At 36.0% G+C, this 20,735-nt stretch overlaps 3 protein-coding genes across 4 annotated transcripts; 1 reads left to right on the top strand and 2 right to left on the bottom strand.

Moving 5' to 3' along the window:
* Nucleotides 1–1,442: 1,442 nt before the first annotated feature.
* Nucleotides 1,443–3,545, bottom strand: LOC110688202. Its single transcript, XM_021864917.1, has 2 exons — nucleotides 3,143–3,545; nucleotides 1,443–1,841 (listed from the first exon to the last, which is right to left on the bottom strand). Exons 1-2 carry the CDS (start codon nucleotides 3,454–3,456, stop codon nucleotides 1,739–1,741), a joined length of 417 nt encoding a protein of 138 aa, XP_021720609.1. The 5' UTR covers nucleotides 3,457–3,545; the 3' UTR covers nucleotides 1,443–1,738.
* Nucleotides 3,546–6,465: 2,920 nt separating this feature from the next.
* Nucleotides 6,466–19,031, bottom strand: LOC110688201 (serine/threonine-protein kinase TOUSLED-like). 2 transcript variants are annotated; one of them, XR_002504522.1, is made up of 16 exons: nucleotides 18,164–19,031; nucleotides 16,249–16,335; nucleotides 15,209–15,415; nucleotides 14,929–14,979; nucleotides 13,703–13,810; nucleotides 13,573–13,617; nucleotides 13,365–13,477; nucleotides 10,859–10,925; nucleotides 10,666–10,732; nucleotides 9,456–9,553; nucleotides 9,199–9,378; nucleotides 8,814–9,024; nucleotides 8,445–8,709; nucleotides 7,720–7,774; nucleotides 7,331–7,535; nucleotides 6,466–6,876 (listed from the first exon to the last, which is right to left on the bottom strand). XR_002504522.1 is itself a non-coding variant. In XM_021864915.1 (16 exons), the coding sequence occupies exons 1-16, from the start codon at nucleotides 18,401–18,403 to the stop codon at nucleotides 6,781–6,783; spliced, it is 2,052 nt and encodes a 683-aa protein (XP_021720607.1). In that variant the 5' UTR covers nucleotides 18,404–19,025; the 3' UTR covers nucleotides 6,466–6,780. The 2 variants fall into 2 exon arrangements, 1 of the variants encoding a protein (XP_021720607.1); XM_021864915.1 differs by having other exon boundaries at nucleotides 7,331–7,492; nucleotides 18,164–19,025.
* Nucleotides 19,032–19,273: 242 nt separating this feature from the next.
* LOC110688572 lies at nucleotides 19,274–20,446 on the top strand. Its single transcript, XM_021865341.1, has one exon. The coding sequence runs from the start codon at nucleotides 19,274–19,276 to the stop codon at nucleotides 20,444–20,446; it is 1,173 nt and encodes a 390-aa protein (XP_021721033.1).
* The last annotated feature ends 289 nt before the right edge of the window (nucleotides 20,447–20,735 follow it).

The raw sequence follows: 20,735 nt of genomic DNA, 5'->3' as shown, positions 1-20,735 counted from the left end.
TTGAAAAAAGTGTAATCATAATCACATAAATTAATTTTGAAAGAACTACTATATTTATTTAGTCTTGAAATTTAGGGGGGGAAATAGAGAAAAATAAGGATGATGTCAAAAATAATTTAGGCAGGAAAAAATTTCATAAGAAGTTGATATGTGTCCTTTAATGATGTTAGCATGTTTTGTTTTAGTAATAGTTAATAGATTATAATTTTTTTTTTCGAGGGGAGTTATTTATTTTAATTAGTTAATTGAAGGTGTTACAAACACTTTGAGCCAACTCGTTATTTATTTATTTATTTATTTATTTTTTTGGTGGCAACTCATTATATTGTTATCGAAACATATTTCATTACTCAAATTCGCAAGGAATTTTATGAATACATAGTGTTTAGATCCAAAATTTAGGTCGTTCCATTTAATGGTCCACAATCCCATTAGCCCATAAAGGCCTCAAACGGTCAAACCTAAAAGTCCTTAAAGAACCTTATCCGTGCTTAAGTTTAGTCAGCTGCCAAGCCACGTGGTGATCCTAGTGAGCCCATGGTTGGGGCCCACGTCCTCTAAATACCCGTAGTTCTTCACCTTTCAAGGTATCTAGTATCTACATTCATTCTAACATTTGTTGTACTTCCAAGCATTGATTTATCTCCTTAAGTCCTCAATCTCATGTACCAACTTAAGCATCGGAGGGGTTATCTCAGACACATCCTTGATGCCAGTTAATGTGCTCTTGTGTGCAGGTATTCTCGGCCCATTCACTAAAAGGTCCAAGTTTGGTTTTCAATCCACAAATAAAGGTTAAAATCTTGACTACATTATTTCACCCGTAAAAATTTGACGTCGTCTGTGAGGAAGACATTCTTTCAAAGCCAAATTAAGTTAAGATTGATTAAGGTGAAGAGAATGCACCTTAGTTAAGTTATTGTGTGCATAAAGTAAGAGAAAATAATTTAATTTAAAAACAAGGCGTAGATAGATGTTAATTGTGGATAGTGGGTAAGGAAGAGTGGTAAAAAATGTGTATTAGTACATGTTTTGGGCGTAGGAGAGATAAAGAGGGTGATATTAGACTACTAAAAATGTATGAAGGATAAGCTAAAGTTGAGTCAAAATTACTAATATATCTAACAAAGAAAAAAGAGTTGAACATTTGGAAACGAAAAGTGTTAGTGATTTTTTTACCTAAAATTTAATTTACCTTGTGTAGCTAATCAAAGTCCTTAAGCTCTATTAGCCGATTAAATTTGGATATTGCGAATTATGTACTTTACTTATAGAGTTGCATCCCTTTTTATAAATCATCATGTGTATAGAAATATTGAATCGAAGTTATTGCTAGATGAGTTTGATTATAATGGATATACTATTGACACATGATAGTTTATTATAGAGGTGAAATATCAAAATCCCTAAATTATTACGTCATATTTTCATACACAGTATAATGTCTAAAGAATTTAGAACTTTATGATTTTATCTACTTTTACAGTTATACATAGTACTCGTACCTTTTTATTAACAGTACATCTTGCAAGTTATAAGTATCTGTTTCAATAGTGCGTAGTACTTCAATTCGTATAATGAAATTCACTATAATTTCACATAATGAAATTAGTGAATTATGACATTTTGTCATTATTATCGGATGTTTACATCATATTAATTAATGAATAATGACCATAAGTTGCTTGAATAAGACTATAAGAGACCTCGACAGCCTTGTAAACCGAAAAAAGCTCCATCATTCATCTAATTCGAGAGGCTTGAAATATTTCCTGTCGATAAGATATGTTCCAATGCTCAAACGTACAGCCCATACATCCATAGGTTTCCTAGAAATAATCCTGTCATTTAACATAAATTTTTTTTGCATGATTATTTCATATTGGAACTATAACAAGAAACTACAAAAAAAATTACATTAACTAATAATACACGTAACTTTCAGTCAAGTGTAATGTCAAAGTGGCAAATTGGCAATAGATCATCCGATTTACTTATAAGTAGCAAAAATATAGGTCGTAATTTTCACAACAAAATCCAGATTAATAAAAATTAAAATATAAAATTGAATATAAAATAGGAAAAATTGTTAAAAATAAGTCAACTTTTTTGCGGTTAACTCAAAATAAGCTAACCTTTTAATTAACTCAAAATAAGCCAACCTTTTAATTAACTCAAAATAAGTTGACTTTTAAAAGATATTTTCTTTAAATAGGTCAAATGACTTACAACCTACTAAACAAGTCATTTTCCTTTTTTCTTTTTTTTTTTGATTAAATAAATTAGAAAATTTCTTTAAAGAAAAATAACCCCATTGGCCATTACAAACCAGCCGGCCAGCCCCCTACTCCGCCACCGCACGCGCCTCCCCCATAATCCTTTCCACCGTCTTCCCATAAGCCCCTTTGTTCTCTGCCTCCTCCAATAACACCTCCCTTCGCTGGCCGAAATTAAACCCAGAAAACCACCATACCCACCTTGAATCCCCACCCTAACCTCCAAAATAACACCATATGGGGCCGAAAACCACCGCCTAATCGCTGAAACCCACCTCCTAACCACCGAAAACCCACTCCACACCCCGAATCGATCCAACCTGAAAACATAAAAAAAAAAAAACAAAAAAAACAAAAAAAACAAAAAAACAGAGGATCGAGAAGCAAAGGCGGCGATGGAAGGGGACAAAGAGAAAGGGGTCGGCGACTGTGGGTGAAGGTTTATCGGCGGTGTCGCCGAGGGAGGGACGTGTGATGTGGCCGGCGAGCGTGGGGGTGGGGGGACTGTTCTATGGTGGGGGAAGGGAATGTTGAAAAAACTCATATTAATAAAAAAAATAATAAAGAATTAATTTTAATCATAAAATTTTAAAACGTTTAAACCAATAACATTAGAACATGTGGCATAATTAACTTAATCAACCGTTTTCCCCTAAAATCAACCCGTCATGACTTAGTTTGAGAAAATATATAAAGATTGCTTATTTTTGGTCAATCAAAAGGTTGACTTATTTTTGAACTAATTGGATAAAAGTTGGCTTATTTAAAACAAATTTCCTGTAAAATATAGAAATCATATTTCACAAAATTCCAACATCGCCCGTAAAAAAAGACTTTATTTTTAAAGAGGGAGTAGGAGTTTTTACCTTCCAACATCGCCGGTGTTAACTAAACCACTATTGACTCTAAGGCAAGGAACAGAAGCAGCAGTTTTAATCATTTGAGGAGCTTCAGTAATGATAACTGGAGAGCCTATGCTCAATTTAGACGCATCTTTCTTTGTAGTCTCTTCAGGGAATGATTGTTCATTCAGCTCACACTTGGACGCAAAGCCATCGGTTCGGGTTCGGGTTTGAGTTCGAGTTTGAATTCCGATGATAGGTTGTAGATAAACCACCGTTGAAGATATTTGAGGACTTGGGAATGGCTTACAAATGTTGGAAGATAAAGAGAGTGACATTGGTGAGCACTAAATTTCTTAGAAGAATAATAGTTTACGGAGAGAAGGAAAGAAATAACAAAAACTTTTGTGTGGCTCTTGTGAAATTTTTGATGATGTTGGGACCTTTTGTCTTATTAGAAAAAGTGGCCCAAAAAATTAAAAAAAATAAATAAATTCCATTTTGTAGCTTAATCAATGCAGATGGTATAATATATACATAAAAACAGACTATCCTCATAGAACTTGTGTTAATTATACATTGTAAATTATTTACAAAGAAAAACAAGTTTAAAATTAGGCTGATAGCCTAAGCAACAAAAGAAACCATCAACTACAACTCCTACAAGCTTTTAACAGCAGCAATGACTTTGGACAATAGCAGCAGCAACATATACATGGACAGCAGTTGCACCGGCATAATCTGGACAGTAGCAACATTGTCTGGACAACAACATCAACGAACAACTCAAGCAAGAAGCACATCTGTCCTATATAACCAAATCTATTAAAATAGAGAATCAGAAGTCAGAAGATAACATAACAAAAGTATTGAAAGTTCATAAAAAAAAAATGAAACATTTAAGTCCAAAAGAATCATAGATAAACACAAAGTTGAAAAAGAACGAGACTGTGATGGCGACACAAGACTTGAATCATGAATCATTTCATAATACCAGATTAAACCTAATACATAAACAATTCTGTTTTCAGAATAAAAAATCCCAAAAAGTCAGATCACCATTACAATCATGAATCATTCTGTAACACACTATGTTGTAATATAAGAAGTATTTCAAGGCTACAATAAGATCGAAAAGTTGATCTTATGACAATGGAAAGAGTACGGTGTGTCGTGAAGCAAATTAACTGACTTGAAAACGAAATTCCGGCGCAATCGGGGTGCACAATTGTATTCACCGGCACGTTCTCTAAGGTTAACACACCACTTTCACACAAATACACTTTTGGGTGGAAGGTTGGAGCCAAGTAGCTTATACACAATATAGAGTATGTGTTTAAGCTTGTGTTTGAAGGTTATGTTCAAGTGTATGTAATTCAGAAAATGAACAAGCTATTTATAACTAAGAATGTAAGATGAAAAGAATGAATCTAGACATCAAAAGGGTGATTAAATAAGAATAACGAATATGATTTATTCACCATAAACATCTTCGTTAATGGGGGTTACAAAGGATTATCAAGAGATCAAGGAAGAATCCAAGGGAAGAAGCCCGTTGGAATCCAACAGTATACCACGTGCCCGATTGGGTGGACAAGGCCCGACCGGGTGAGCATCCAAAGAAGAAAGTGACGGATTTTGAAGCTCCTCGCACCCGACCGGGCATGACTCACCCAATCGAGCAAGCGATGGTCTGTTTCCAGACTTTCACTCGCGCCTGACCGGGCGGCTAGGATTCCAGCACATCCGTTATTATTTCTCGCGCCCGATCGAGCACAACTAGCCCGATCGGGCGGATGCTCAATGCAATAACAATTTTTTCCTCCCTTTATTCTAACAATCCCCCACTAAAGGGAGGGAAGAAGACAACAATGAAATGAGAAGCAACATATTGGGCATAAGATGAGATTAGTGCATAACACTAAAATATTACATATGTAATTTGAAATCTAGTTCTTAGTGAAATGAGGCAATGAACTACAAGTCTAAGGGTGGACATAACACTAAGATATTACATATGTATTTGGATTAAGTTCAGTGTTTTGAATTTGATTTTTTGATTTTTTTTTTGTTTTTGAAGAAATCGATAGAGCAATTTTTTTTTTGAAGAGTAATCTAATCCCACCAAAGTCAAGACGCTTTGGGGGAAAGAGTCAAGTCGTACATACTCCAAAAATTCACCGGTATCCCACCTAGCTACGAGATGAGCAATGATATTACAAGAGTGCTTAACATGAGTAATAATACAACTATCAAACCAAGCTCTATCAACTCTAATCTCATCATAAATAACAAATAGAGGAGAAAAACCCCCAATACTTGAATTCAAACTCTCGGACCGTGACAGTTGGTATCAAGATTTTCAACTACAATGGAGGATTTAAATTAAATTTAAAAATTGAATTATTTAACCGACAATACAATAAATTAATCCAAAAGAATCTATCAATTTAAAATGCACAAATTTTTATATATGCATGAACTATATGTGCAGTATATAATAATTCCTTTTATTCCTAAAAGTTTGACTCACTTTACATTTGTGCGGTATTCAATGTGCATCTATGCCCGAGGGCGAAACCAAGAATTCAAGATTAGGGGGTCGATAACCTGATACTTCGTAGCAAAATATTGTATATTTGTATTCACTTTTATTTATTTACAAAACATTATTTTGACACGTACTTAAAGAAGATATTAGACTAAGTAACCAGACAAATTAATGAAATATTTTACCGCCGACAAGAAGAAAATGTTAAGCTTTACATTATAAAATTTATAGTTTAATTAACCATTTAAAATATATAATTAAAAAATAAATGAAGTTTACAAAAAAATTATAGCAAAGAAATGAATGGCGAAAATCTTGAACAGAATTAGAAAAGAGTGGAAAAAATAACATGCTTGAACAAACTTTTGAGTTCCAAAAAGAGCTATTATTACCAATTTACCATGGCATCATGACCAACTAAGCTAAGGAGAAATACATGTATTGTTGCTGAATAAGAGTATTATATATGAAAACAATAGATGCCAACTTAAACAACATAGCAACCCAAGCTAGATGGAAACAGAGAGAATGTAGTTGGATGTAGGCATGTAGCTACACACTGATCATTTCTTTCCAGTTAAAGCAGAGGCTTATGCATCTTTCAAGCAGTTCACGACTTAGGTAATGTGGGTTGATCCAGCTTAGGTAGTTGCAGCACTCAACAAACATGAGATAGCACAAAAGGGAATCGAATCGATTATGGAGGAAATTAAGTAACGTGCGTTATCCTTTAATTGCTGTATAGTGAACTTGATTTTAATGGCCTATATATAATCAGGCAACTTGTAACAAGAGATTCAAAAAATGTGATATTTACCATACCTGCTACAGATAAACATATAGCCACCAGCATCATAAGAAATAAATAGCCTTCCACTGTTCCACATTTACATATATCAATATAAGTTTCAGACTCATACCCTAGGTAACTATTACTAAACTTCTTTTGAAGAACCAAAAAATACGAGAAATAGTGAAGGCTTGTGCATACTCAACTTTTATGCACAATCTATACAAAAAAGCCTTCAGCAGTTTAGATGTCTGAAATATAGCATTCGACCGAAAAACTCACTTTTGGCCCCATGCTCCACAATTTTCTTGGTTATAACAATTACTTCTTTGCATATGTTAAATATGGATCCAGAGCGATACTCAATACATCGGGCCTCTCAGCTTGATTGTAGGTTAAACAACGACGTATCAGTTCCTATAGAACAAGAGAAAGAAAGAGCGGTTATGCTCATTGTTCAAAACAGAAATATTTTCACAGATCAGTAAATAACACCCCTAATAACTAAAGAAAGTCTAGGATGAAATCATCTCACGCTAACTTTAATCAAAGCCACTAAAAGTTACCCTTTTCTATAAGTAAGAAACAACTCCAAAAATAGAAAAAGTCACTCCAGTCTCACAATATGTAGTTAAGACTGTTATATAACCACTTTGCCTAATGACCCACCCACAGAAGGGAGGGGAAATTAACAGCCCACATGCCAAACCAACGTAAACATTTTACTGGTAACTTGGATGAGGAAAAATGTCAGAAATAGGCTTGACTGCTTGAGGATAAGACAGAAAGAAAAAGATCTATGCAGACATGGAATGGCAGGTAACTACACACACAACATTTCAAATCCAATGAGAACAAGATGAGGCCTTACTTTTGCCTCGCTCGAGACACTAGGTCTAGTAGGGAAGTCCACCTTTCTTGCTTTAATAATGGTATCCTCCCGTAAAATTCGTTCCTGACTTTGATCATGGCCAAAAGGACGTCTTCCAAAGAGCATTTGGTAAAACAGAACACCAGCTGACCAAACATCTACCTGTTTCCAATGCATTGGAGTCAGAGAATGGCCAGATGAACATCTTCCCAAAAAAAGGACAATTGAGTTATTAGTGCAAACGACCATAGTAACACCCATAATTTGCACAATGAGCAGCAGTTAAGAAGCCAGCCGCAAAAGTCCAATAGTCCATGATACCATATGGATTTGACTAAAGACATTATACAGCTTAAATCTACAATTGAACATATCAAAGACAGGCATACCTTTGAGGATATGAGTGGTATCTTGTTAAGCTCAAAGCACTCAGGCGGCAGATACCTGAGCAAATAAAAAAAAATAAGCATAAACATCCTGCTCCTCATTAAAGTTACCTTAATTAATTAAAAAAAAAAAAAATACAACTCTGCATTTAGAGATCAGCACCGGTTCCCTAGTTGCATGTATATATGCTACTCATGGGTATCACTGCTTTCAGACCATGAGACCATTGGACTGACCAGATTCTAGCAACAATGTACACACTCACAGACCAGGGTATGGGAAATATCATGCACAAGATAAATATCAAGATCATCTGAATAGCCTCAATAAGTTCAAGTTAAGTAAACATATAACATCAATAGCTTGATTTTTGTAAATTATAAAGATCAAGAATTCACGACTATACAAAAGTCAATTTCAAAATCATTAATGTTAAAAATTATTACAATTACAGATAATTTTTGTATTTACCATAATGCAATTGCAAATTATAGAAGCTAAATCAGTATAAAGTACTGCTAACCTATGTATCAAACTCACATACAATCAATTCGAAGCTTGAACATAGCAAAAAGGAGATTGTCATAACTCCATAAACACGAGAAGAGAAAAGCACTTAGAACACACATTTCATTACGTCAGTTGTATTATTGTTCAATCTTATTATAGAGAACCCACACAATCCATGATATTTTAGACAAAATGTATTATATCCAACATGGCTCACCAATAGGTACCCGCTCCTTGGGAAGTAAGCTCCATGCCCTGCGATCCAACATCATTTTCAACTATTTTACTCAGACCAAAGTCTGTCAATTTGGCAACTCCAAGCTCATCAAAAAGAACATTGCCAGGCTTCAAATCATAATGAATGATCTTTTGAGCTCTCTTGTTCAAGTAAACAAGACCTTGGAATATCTGCACGATGATTATTCTTGCTTCCTTTTCTGGTAATACTGGTGTTATCTTAAGAATAGCATCTAGATCTTTGCCTGAAAAAAGGCGTCATTTTAAAAAAAAAAAAATAAAGATATAAAACTTGAGTTGAAGAAAAGAATACTTGAACTAATTCAAAGCAGAAGTCGCATTAGATTACCACAACAAAACTCCAAGACAGTGCAGAATGTATTCTGATCAATCTCAAAAGTATCCCAAAGACGAACAATGTTATTATGTACCAAAGTCTTGTGAATGTTGTACTCCCGAATAGCATGCCTGATGTAGCTTTGCTTCTTTTCTTCACTCCATTGGGCATTCAGACCATGAAGCTTACAAGCCACGTACCGATGATCTACCAAATCAAAAGCCTGCCGGAAATTTCTTACTTCAAATCACTGCAAAAAGTTATATGCTCACATTGCCCATAGAGGCAAAGACTGAAAAACAAAAGAAATTTTTTTCCATATTTTTCCCTTAGAAGACTATCATGAAATGCAATGCAGGTGACAATTCTGTACTTCTGTTTTTATCAAGATACAAACCTTGTAAACCTCACTGAATCCCCCTTTGCCTAAGAGATTCAAAAGGGCATATCGACGATTAAGTATCGGAAAATTGTTGAAACGAGAACCATCCTCATCTCGTATGCGCTTCATCTCACGTATAAGCCTACCCTTATCCAACTCATAACGGTCCCTCTCCCGCAATACCACTTCTTCCTCCTTCAGACAAACATAAGAGTAAGCTGCAACTGTAACATCCAGAAACTTCAAAGATGATTAAAATGTAGGAGAAGTACCCTTTTGATACTTGCTAGACGAGATTTATAGATTTCATCCTGAATAAAGTAGTCTTCCTCTTGGGTACCCGACTCCAAGTCACCTCCGTCACTCTTATCTGTATGAAACATTAGACACCCAACTGACTGATAAGCAATTAAAATTAAAAAAATTAACGTGATACAATTATAAAATTTTGTTTCGTCATTGAACTTTACATTCACAAATTTAGATGTGTAAGAATACTGTCAGAACGGGGATGTGGGAAGTGAAAAATAAAGCTAAGATAGACCCAGGGGCTTGACCACGTGGAAATTGACATTAATGCTTAAGTGGTAAGTACACCTTATAATTCAACCAAGGTTAACACTGAAATAACAAGAATTAACTATTTATACAAAAGCCTGTTGATGAACATTATAGCAACAAATTCTCAAAATGAGTAACTAGAAGACAGGGAGAGTTGTTAGCAGAAGCAGCAACTCTTTTTTATTTATTTTTAAACAAAAAATAAAAAGCACTTCAAACCAATAAAAGCCTTCCGATGATTTTAACTTCACGTGAAGTTACAAGAAGTCAACTTATGTCAAGTCTAGGACAACAGGCCTATCAGGCAGACCAATTCATCTGATAGACCAACTGAAGTGTTGCTTGAGTGATAGAACTTGACATCAAGCGACTAAAGTCACATTATTGATCAACTGTACATCTAACTGAGTGACAATAGGTCATCCTATTGAGTGACTGATGTCAATTAATTGCAGATTTTTTTAAGTATAAAAAGTTACTGGCCCAGCTAATTATTGCAGTACATATTTCTTCCATGGACACCTAGACCTAATTGTAACACATGCCATTTTTAGATACAATTCTTATAAAGAAGGGTAATTACGTATGCAGCCCTCGAGGCTGTATGGCCCCTTGGCCAGTATATAAGCATCTAACTTCCTGTTTTGCTAGAAGTAGTTAATATGTGATTTAACCTAAATATATGTTACTTCTGACTTCTTAATTGCATCCTAAGAGCTGTATATATTATTATCCTATAAATATAATTCCACTTTTGACCAATCCACATTGCCATTTACTAAACAAAAAGACAAAAAGATCGCATATCATATTGTTTTGACAAATATTCAAAAGCTTTCATACTCTTAGACAAATAATTATAGGACCCATTATTGAGCTGGATAAAGGATTTAACTATACTTGAATAAAATTAATTTATACCAGATTGCCGCTTCCTCAATAATTTCCGTTGCCTCTCAACTGTTTCCTTTGCCTCCAACAATTGTTTCTAAAAGAAAATCAGCATTAGTTAATTGTGAAAAAAAAAAAAAAAAAATGGAGCAAACAATATACCAGCCAAAATGAGGCACAGGGAAATCAAGGTTGTCAATGGAAGAACTTTCGCAGCACTTACAAGGTGAGCATTGATGTCCTTTAGTGCCTGCCCATCCTCCCATGTCTCAGATATAACAGTTCCTGCCCTGTAACAATAAAGAACGAACAAAATTAATTACTAATAGTTGAGGACACTGTATGCACTGCCTTTGAGTTAAAGGGAAAGTTTTATTAGCCAGCTTTGTTATATGGGTCATAAATTTGAGAAGGATCATATTAAAAAAGATGGAAATAGCAGAGGCACATATGTTCGAATGGAAGAGTGGGAACGAGGGATGAGCATAAAAATTAGGCACCTGATATCCAACCCAGAACCAATTGGGAACTGGCTGGTCCAGATCCGGAATTGGACTCATGAGAACCAGTTCCGAATACTTCAAAATCCAAAACTTGGGACTCGATTTTATCTGGCACCAGTTCCAAATCTTGGAATTTTGGATCTGGTACCCGCTACTCCGCTAGGTACGGGTACTAATGTGAAAAACCAGGAATAATATATTAAAGTTGCATCTAAACACAGCCCACATATCAAACTATAATCAAACCTAACCCACCTACAATAATACACACCCGTAAACATCCTCACAATTTATTCATTTTTACTTGAATTCTAACTCACAATTCAGATATAAGCCTCTCATTTTCAATATAGGCTTAAAGTACTATTTTTTTTTTCTTTTCATTTTCGTCTTTACTCATTTAATTGTTTGGAGATTTGTATTTTATTTTTTTGCCTTTTTTTCTTTTTGATATGCCAATAATGTTGTATTTCGTTTATCATTTCGTTTCAAAATAAGTTAATTATTTACAGATCAACTACCCTATAAGAATGCTAAACTTGAGTTGATTTGAACTTTGGAGAATCAAGGGTACTATTTATTATTCTTTTTTTTAAGTATTCATCCATGGTGTCAATGGTGGTGTTGCTTTGTGTCGTTTAGGAGGGAGTGTGGAAAGAAAATGATAGGACGGGTTTCAAGTGGGATGGTGAGAAAGGTGATGTGATGAAAATTGGTGGTGGAGCAGGTTGAAATTGAAATTGAACTGGGTATCAGGTTGCCTGAACCGGTTCCAATTCCCAAAAACCGGTTTTTACCAATTCATGGCTACTTGATTCTGCTCACCCCTCGTGGGAACACATTAAAGAACAGAATTTGAAATGAAGATAACAGGAGGAATGTTGAGTAGCATATATTGAGCATAAGTAAAGGAATAACGATTGTGTTAGTTTGGGCAGACAATCAGAAGATCAGAAGGCACACCAGTATAGTAAGTAGAGGGCTGGGATCAGGGGGATTTCAAAAGCGGCAGAGGAAGACCAAAGGTAACTTGGATGGAAGGAGTTAAGAAGGAAATGAAGAAGTTGGGTTTGCAAAAGCATACAACATTGGCAAGAAAGGAATGGAAGAAGAGAATCATGATTGACAAGTATAGAAAATAAAATCTTGGTTCAGGTAACCAACCCTATCTTTGGAATTAACGCTTGGACTGTTGTTCTATGATGCTGCATGCAAGCATCCCTATCACCAACACAGAGCTAGGCAAGAATTGACAAGAATTGAACAAGTTCAAGCATGTATAAGATATTCAATGGATAAAATTTTCCATATCCTATTCCAGCAAGACGTCTATGCACTGACATTACTTTAGTCAAAAGTACATTTTCCTATAACAAACTGTCAGAGCCAATCTCTTCCTTAATCTAACACATGAGTATGATTAAATCCCAGACAAAGTCTATAATGCATCGGGAAATTACTATACATTCTAGTTCTTCCGGGGATTCATCCTCTGCGAGCAATCTTAATGGTGCAAATATCACTCCTCTTGCTTTATGGGAAGAGGTTACGACTTAGAACCAGAAGACATCAGTAATTACAAAAGTTTATCATTGCATAAGGTCAATCAATATTCTTGAACTTTATAAAGCATTTGGCAACTGGCATCCCTTATCATTACATACAAGTCAAGCAGTGAAGAAAATAATGAATGGCAGCAGGCCATAAAAACAAAGCATACCCTCTATAGTTCCATCCCCAAAAGGCCCAAATTATAAAGGCTTTGACAGGTTATACCTTTTCAACAGGAGATCATGTCAACAAATGCATGTACATAATGCTCTACAGAACCATAATCAATAAAACCTCAGCTATGGACCTCCAACACATCGAATGGAAGGAGCGAAGGACTAGTTTTCAAGGAAATCTATTAATAACAATATCATTTGCCCTGATCCCAACATGTTTTTGGACGAGAGAACATCTCAGTGATAGAGATCTCATTACATGTCTCCAAGGCAACTTAACAACCAGTTACCCACCTGAATTCTTGAACATGATTCAATTTTCATCCTCAAGAAATACATTCAACACTGAACAAATTGCCCTTTAAGGACACAATAATCTTAAACAACCATTGATCAAAAGTGCACACTCATGACTCATCTATTGATCATTAATCATTATTCTTCTTGGAACACAGGAGAGAAAAAGACATAATAAAATCTCTTGAAGGTAATTACATACCTTATCACTCCAACATTGCCAAGTCTCAATGAATCTTGGCGCACTTTCATCCTTGCTTCTTCTCTCTCAGCTTTTGAAACAGATATAAGCAAATCTGATATGATTTTTGTTCGCTGCATGAATAAGCTCATAATATCAAACAAGTAAAGCGACATAGACAACAATTAATTACAAATAACAGAGCCTAATAAGCGTAGGAAGGACAAACCTTTGGCTTCATTATTTCTTCACAATCTTTGTGCTCTTTGAGTTCCTAAAAAAATAATAATAATGCATAAGTTCCTCGTACATTGAAGCAATTTTTTTTAAACGTAACATCCATAAACACTATGATTCACCTTTCCCAGTTGATGGCATTGATTCTGGTAAATAGCAACCTCTTCGCGTGATTTGCGCAGCTCCTCTTCCAAAGAGGCAACCTTACTTTGCAAGTAAGCAAAATCATCCTATATTTAAAGAACAAAGAACACAAATGAGATACTTCAATGTAAACATCATACCTACAAGAAAAATTATCTCCTCCATAAGGGTTGCCCATGGAAATATGCGGCTCTAGTAGTCACATGTTTCTTTCTTCATTTAGTCTCCTATAGGCTATGAATGCTCTGTTTTCCTAATTTCTACTCCATTACCTCCCCACCTAGGGATGAGCAAAAACTGTGGGTACTCAGTTTTGGAACTGGAACCAGTTTCGGTGGGTCCGGACTCGAAACGAGTTTTGCCGGATCCAATTCCCAGTCCAAAATTTAGGACCCGATTGTAACCGGTTCCAATTCTGGGTCCAAAATTTTTGGACCTGGTACCCATTGGGTACCCGGTTGTAACCAATTCCAAGACTGAGTAATGAGTCCAGTAACTAGTGAATATTTGTGTCAAATATTAGCGGCCCAAAGTAAAACAAGCCCAATATTATTATACTACCACAACCTAAGCACTAACCCTAAAACTTCTCACTCACACTCTCAGCCTCCACTATCACAGTATCACATTTCTCATATTCTCTCACCTCTCACCTCTCTTACTGGTCACAAGTTTCACTGATTTCACGGCTTTCACCGATCACGGACTCACGGTCTCTCAAGCTCTCAATCTCTCAAGCTCACTTGCTCGCATAGTCGTATGCTCATCATTGTATTATAGGTTTTCATTCGCCAGGTGTTGCGAGTTGAGGGCATTTTGAGAGATTTAACAACCATTTATTAATGTCGTTAAAGCTCTAAGTAAGAGGATGGTACCACAAAATTAATATATTTTTTTTTTTGTGAGGAAAATTAAAAATAGCAGCTTATTACTACAACTTTTAAACAGAAAAAAAGTATACATAAAAAAAAGGAACCGAGTACCTGGTCTTGGAGCCAGTTCCGAGTTCTGACCAATTCCGAAAATTCTGAACCCGGTGAAACCAGTTCCAAGACCAGTTCCATTGATATCAACCGGGTACCCGATTCTGCTCACCCCTATCCCCACCCCCCAATTTTGTTTGCAAGAATTGAGTGCAACAAAGTGGGAGCTGGGAGGAGTATGAATAGTTGTCTTCTAGACACAAGTAACCATAAAAACATACCTTGGACTGAGGGCGGTTACCATTTGCAAATAACTCTTGACTTGTCATATCCTGCAAATTGACTCAAATTTAGTAGTGAAAAGTGATATAATCCAACAATAAGGTTCAAACATTGAATTACTTAATTAAACCTGATATTAGTAGAATGTTCAAACATTGAAATACTTGATTAAACCATAAGTAAAATGTTCCCACATTGAATTACTTAATGAAACCTGATATTAGTAGAATGAAGCTATGTATATGAAGAAGATGATTGTAAATAGAAGACGTGCCAAACCTTATAATTTGAATTATCCATCTGACCATTTGCAGATGACACAGCTGATGGTGATGTCTGAATTTTAGGATGATCATTTGATCTAGAACCACGGCCACGGCCAGTTGGTCCTTGAGGCCTACCGCGACCTTGTTTTTTCTTGTTAGTATCAGCACCAGATTTGTGGGGTATATCTTCCACGGCCTTTGGCTTTCCACCACTGTCAACCTTACACATTCATCAAAGATCTGGTTACACTAAAATACTTCCTTTGTTTTGTTTTAGTTGCAACATTTTCACTTTTCACGTTTGCCAATATAAAACTTTATTTGTTAACATCTCTAGTTATGCATTGGTAAAAATATGATTTTAGTAAAGTATGAATTGAAACAAATCTAACAAGCTTCTATATGACTATGTTTTTCTTTACAAATATAAATCATGAAATGTGATTAAAGTGGAGTATGTAAATAGAACACACTATAGAAGCATTAAATTATATTAGTAATTAGTAATAGTAATCCCATGACAAGTGATTAATCAACCTAGGTTACAGATTGGTAACAAACAGAAATTTATTGTGTTTCAAGAAAAGGTCAATCTAGCACTAAGGCCTAAACATATATACCTAATCTACAGTCAAGAGCCAAAGTTGATGCAAAACCTGAAAGCTCATGGTCATGAAGAAATGAAGATCATAACTTGGCAGAGTATAACCTATAGTGGCATCAACCAAGACTTGGATTAAAGATTTGGGCTAAAAATTTATTTAGCTTTTAAACCGGCTATACAGGGCCCCCAAGCTTTATCACAGACTGATTTGGCCCTACCCCTTTTTATAGCAAGGTGAAAAAGTTCCCAAAATTTTAGCAAATAATAGCAATCTTTCTTCTACATGTCTACTAAATTAACCTAGTTTGTTTCAAGTTTGAAATGCCCAGAACAGCAATATAAAACAAAAACTATACACATTACAGGTCTCCTCTTTATCAAGTCATTTTTTTTTATCTTTATATAAGACTTCTTAATCAAATCTAAGTACTGTGTAGGAAAAGAACTACCTCAGCATGATCCAAAATAGATTTATTGTCCTCCTGAAGTTTTTGGCGCTTCCGAATGTTTGCCTGTATGAGGAATTCTCCGCCACTCTGTAACATAAGAAGACAAGAATATCCTCCATGAGAAGAGCATAAGTTAAATATGTAAGGCAATAAGGCATCGTTTGATGAAAAATAAGTAAGTTAAGCATTCAAGATTCAATGCAACATGCCAACAAGTATCATAACTCAAACAACTCCTACGCGGTCCCATTCCTACAATCACAAACCCCACCTCTTCCCCCCCTCCCCACACGAAAAAAAAAAAAGAAGAAAGAGAAACAGGTAATAACTTTGGATACGAAAAACTACAGTAGACTTCTAGATTACGTCTTTGACCTAGTTTAGCATCATATTATCCTCAGTTCCTCACAATTCAGGTTGTCATAGAGGTGTTCTATCAATCTTTTTCAAGATTAAGAATATCAGATATTCTGATTAATTATATACCTAAGTGTGACATGCCAAGATTTCCAATTCAGGGCCGAGGACAATGACCATAAGTTAGGCATGGATGTGAGGACATGGAAGTCATAAACAATGTCCTCATTCTAGAAGACTTTAACATGAGCTTTTCATGTAGTATATACATATGCAAACATTTCACGTTGAATTGTCAGTTAGTTCTTGTTAAGGTTCTCATACCATGCTCATTTTCAATATATGATTAGTCTACTCAATAAATCTTTTTTTACATTTTTCTCTAAAAACATAAAATAGCTTTCTATTTCCATCTCTTTTTAAGCATAAAGTATCCAACATAAAACATTAGATAAATTAAACATTGCAGTAACAAAGCTTACAACTATCAATACCATGGGAAAGCTTTCCCACTGTTTCTATAAGTTTGACTCATTTTCTATATCGGGGTGTTGCATTAGAGTTTGAACCACTTTTATTGTATTCCAATTTTGGCAACTGCATATTATTATCTTACCTCACAAAATTTACACATTTCCACTTACTGACTCTTTCTTTGATTATATTCACCTACCTTTTTACTCAAATCTCTCATACTTTATATACGATTTTCTTACATCTGTTCACTTTTACCAAAAATTCCTGGGAGCAAGAATCAAGGGTCGAAATTTTAGAAATATTGGAACTACAAGTCATTTTTATTAGAGGAAGTTTCAGAGTAGTTAGTAAGATGTTACCAAGGTAACTTCCAGATAAAAGTTCAGGATCAAGAACAAACATAAGGGAATTGGTTGAGTATTTAAATAGCACAATATGATCACACGAATTCATAATATTATATGAATAATCCTATTGTTTTCCCACTAAACAAGCTAACATCCTTCAAATTTACAAAGAACCCTCAAAGTATATGACAATTGGCTTGTTGGTTACTTAAATAGTTCTCGGATAAGCAGAAAGTTTCGGAACACCGACAAGAACTTAATAATGCACTTGGCGCACATATATTTCTAGATACTTGTAACTCTTCTACTGGCATGCCCTACAAAAATCATTTGGACAAAACATTTTGACCAACATACATCCCAATTGTATGTACTATGGTTATTTTATACAAATCTTAGTTCTTTATTTTAAAAATCTTTCTCTGATTGCTAAAGCAACAAAGATTACTTTTCAAACTTTCATATTCATATTCATTCAATACAAATACTACTAGCAAGAATTGCAACTATCATCAATCCTGCTTATTCCTGTTTCTAAATGACAGCACTACCTGTCCTAACCTTAACTCAAAGAACATTTCTAAGTTCAAAATACGAGTATACGAGTATATCACAATTGCATCAAGCAAATTAAACTGGCATAAATACAAGTTCAGAATATATATCATATACAAAACTGTAATATTTCAATCCGATATAATCAACAAAATAAACAGCCAACAATATACACTTACATCTTCATCGGAGTCACTGGAAGTCGATGCCTCAGGTACATTATCAACAGCATCGAACTTCGAAGAGCCAGCAGAAGGCCAAACAGTTTGGGCAGGTAAGGGCATTGAGCTGGGTCCCGAACCCGAAATCGATCCCTTGCCCACTAAACGAGCTTCGAGCTTAGCAATCTTAGTGGGCAGGGATTGATCAGACTGATTAGATGAGTTTGAAGAGAAATGGATCAACATATCATCCGACATTTTCGATCCAAACAACTCAGAAAGCACCAAGTAAAGTATCAAACAAATTCGTCAAAGAATGACTAGTAATAATTCAAAGGAGAGAGAAAAACCCTAAAAAAGAGGGTAAACTTCTGCTTATCCTGAGCATAATAAGCAGAAGGAAATTATCCCCAAACAACTTACTATTCTTACTATTGCGATAAAATCTCAGCATTTATTGAAACCCAAACTCCAGCAATTTGGGGAAATTGTGAAATTGCGAGAAAGCTTAAGCTAGAAGAAACATTGAGGAATTTCACACAGAGTAAAGTATATTATGTAGAAATCAATGAAGAAGAATCGAAAATAGAGAGTGTAGTGAAATTAAGAAGAAATTGAGCAAATTAGGGTATAATTACTAGAGAAAATTAGGGTTCTAGATGAATTGAAGAAGGGGGGAATCGGAAGAATTTGGGGGAAAAAAATGAAATGAGGAATTGAGATGCGCTGTGTTTTGGTATTGGAGGGAAAACTGAGAATTTTTTTTTTATTTTCCCTTTATTTTTTTTTTGCTGTTGCGGAAATTGGAGAAAATTTAGGTCTTAAGTCAAAATTAAGGACGTTTTTCCAAAGTGAGCCAATTTTGGCAAATATTAACCAAAATGGTTGCGTGGTAAAAGTATTTACCAAACTCAGGCTAAAACGTTGTCTCGGTCAGCGTTTTATGCCTGGGTTTTTTTTAAAAAACAATCAACCTAAAAACGTTGTCTGGAACAGCGTTTTTGTTGTTGACCTTTTTTTAAAAAAATTTTGTAATTGCCTTTTATTTATAAAAATGTTTAAAAAAAAAACAGTTATACCAAAGATGCTGTCCCATACAGCGTTTAACTCTGGAACTATAAACATTGTATGCCTGTTATCTGTATCGATGGGACGCACTTGTACGGGAAGTATAAAGGAACACTGTTGGTTGCTACGAGTGTTGATGCAAGCTTCCAAGTATTTCCTATTGCATTTGCGGTGGTGGAAGGGGAAAACACTTCCAGCTGGTCTTGGTTCCTAGGTTGTATTCGAGATCGTGTCACGCAACGGGATGGCCTTTGTGTTATTTCTGATCGGCATCCTGGGATCATTGCAGCAATGAATGATCCCAATGTTGGATTCACCCAGCCCCGAGCGTATCACAGGTTTTGTGTCCGCCACATAGCCTCTAACTTGAAGACTCACGTGCGAAGTAACGACATGAGAGACATGTTCAAGGCCGCTGCGTACCAAAGGCAAGAAAGAAAACTTCAAGCTGATCTGTGTTTCATTGGTGAGGCCTGTCCCAAGGCCATTGAGTACATTGCTCAAGTCCCGTTCCCTATGTGGTCTCTGTTTCACGACAGTGGTCGCAGGTATGGTATATGTACTACTAACTTCTCGGAGACATTCAACAATGTGTTGAAAGGAGCTCGGTTTCTACCGATTATGTCCCTTGTCGAGTTAACCTTCCACAGAGTTAACAAGTATTTCACTTTGAGAAGGGAGTCTTCTGAGGCTAGGTCTGATCAGGGACTTCCATACCCCCCAAAGGTCACTGCCATCCTCGAGAAGAACACCGCTAAAGCCAGATATCATAGAGTGGATGCCTATAACCGGCGATTGCATATTTACCAAGTGACAACAGAGAGGGGAGAGAGAGTTGGTAATAAAGGAGGCCACAAGCATACGGTGAACTGGCAGTTGAGAACGTGTACGTGCAACAAACCGAAGATATTCCACCTCCCATGTTCTCATGTGCTAGCAGTCTGTTCTACATACTCACTATCAGAACGGCCTTGGGTGGACCCTCTGTTGCAGTCGGCCGCCTACATGAACACCTATGCACCACAGTTCTGGCCGATCCCCTGCGAGACAACCTGGTCACAGTACGTAGGCCCTAAACTCATTCCGGACGGCACAATGATACGTGGAAAAGGTCGTCCAAAGTCGAAGCGCATACGCAATGAGATGGATGACAGCAACCGGCCCCCAACCAAATGCAGCCGTTGTCACCAGCAAGGTCACAACCACACTACTTGTCCATCTAGACCAACATAGGACCTAAGTGTATATGTGTTATTTGATATAGTAGTATGTAGTGGTGTTATTTTGATGAAACAGTTATAATTTTCTATGTTTAGGGTAAAATTACCCATGACAAATGGACCAATCCGGACCTGCCACGTGTCACCACGTGGGCCAATCAGCGTCCGCCACTTGTCACCCTAAGAGGTCCAACATGGACTAATCAGGTCACATCATGTGGCCCATTATTCGCCAACCTGAAAAACGGCCGTCGCAGGCCCAATTCCCGAGGCAAGCCCAATCAGTCCTAGGTTTTCCCAGA

The sequence above is a fragment of the Chenopodium quinoa genome, unplaced genomic scaffold, assembly GCF_001683475.1.
Source record: "Chenopodium quinoa cultivar QQ74 unplaced genomic scaffold, ASM168347v1, whole genome shotgun sequence".
Lineage (NCBI taxonomy): Eukaryota > Viridiplantae > Streptophyta > Magnoliopsida > Caryophyllales > Amaranthaceae > Chenopodium > Chenopodium quinoa.
The sequence above is the reverse complement of the archived record's forward strand: the minus strand, read 5'-3'. Positions and strand labels throughout refer to the sequence as shown.

What these genes read in the sequence shown, in the direction of transcription:
- LOC110688202 (XM_021864917.1), bottom strand. Translation starts at nt 3,456, where the DNA reads ATGTCACTCTCTTTATCTTCCAACATTTGTAAGCCATTCCCAAGTCCT. An exon ending in AACACCGGCGATGTTGGAAG is followed by an intron (nt 1,842 to 3,142) that starts GTAAAAACTCCT and finishes GTTAAATGACAG; the next exon opens with GATTATTTCTAGGAAACCTA.
- LOC110688201 (XM_021864915.1), bottom strand. Translation starts at nt 18,403, where the DNA reads ATGTCGGATGATATGTTGATCCATTTCTCTTCAAACTCATCTAATCAG. An exon ending in CCAGTGACTCCGATGAAGAT is followed by an intron (nt 16,336 to 18,163) that starts GTAAGTGTATAT and finishes CTTATGTTACAG; the next exon opens with AGTGGCGGAGAATTCCTCAT. An exon ending in GTGTCTCGAGCGAGGCAAAA is followed by an intron (nt 6,877 to 7,330) that starts GTAAGGCCTCAT and finishes CTTGTTCTATAG; the next exon opens with GAACTGATACGTCGTTGTTT.
- LOC110688572 (XM_021865341.1), top strand. Translation starts at nt 19,274, where the DNA reads ATGCCTGTTATCTGTATCGATGGGACGCACTTGTACGGGAAGTATAAA.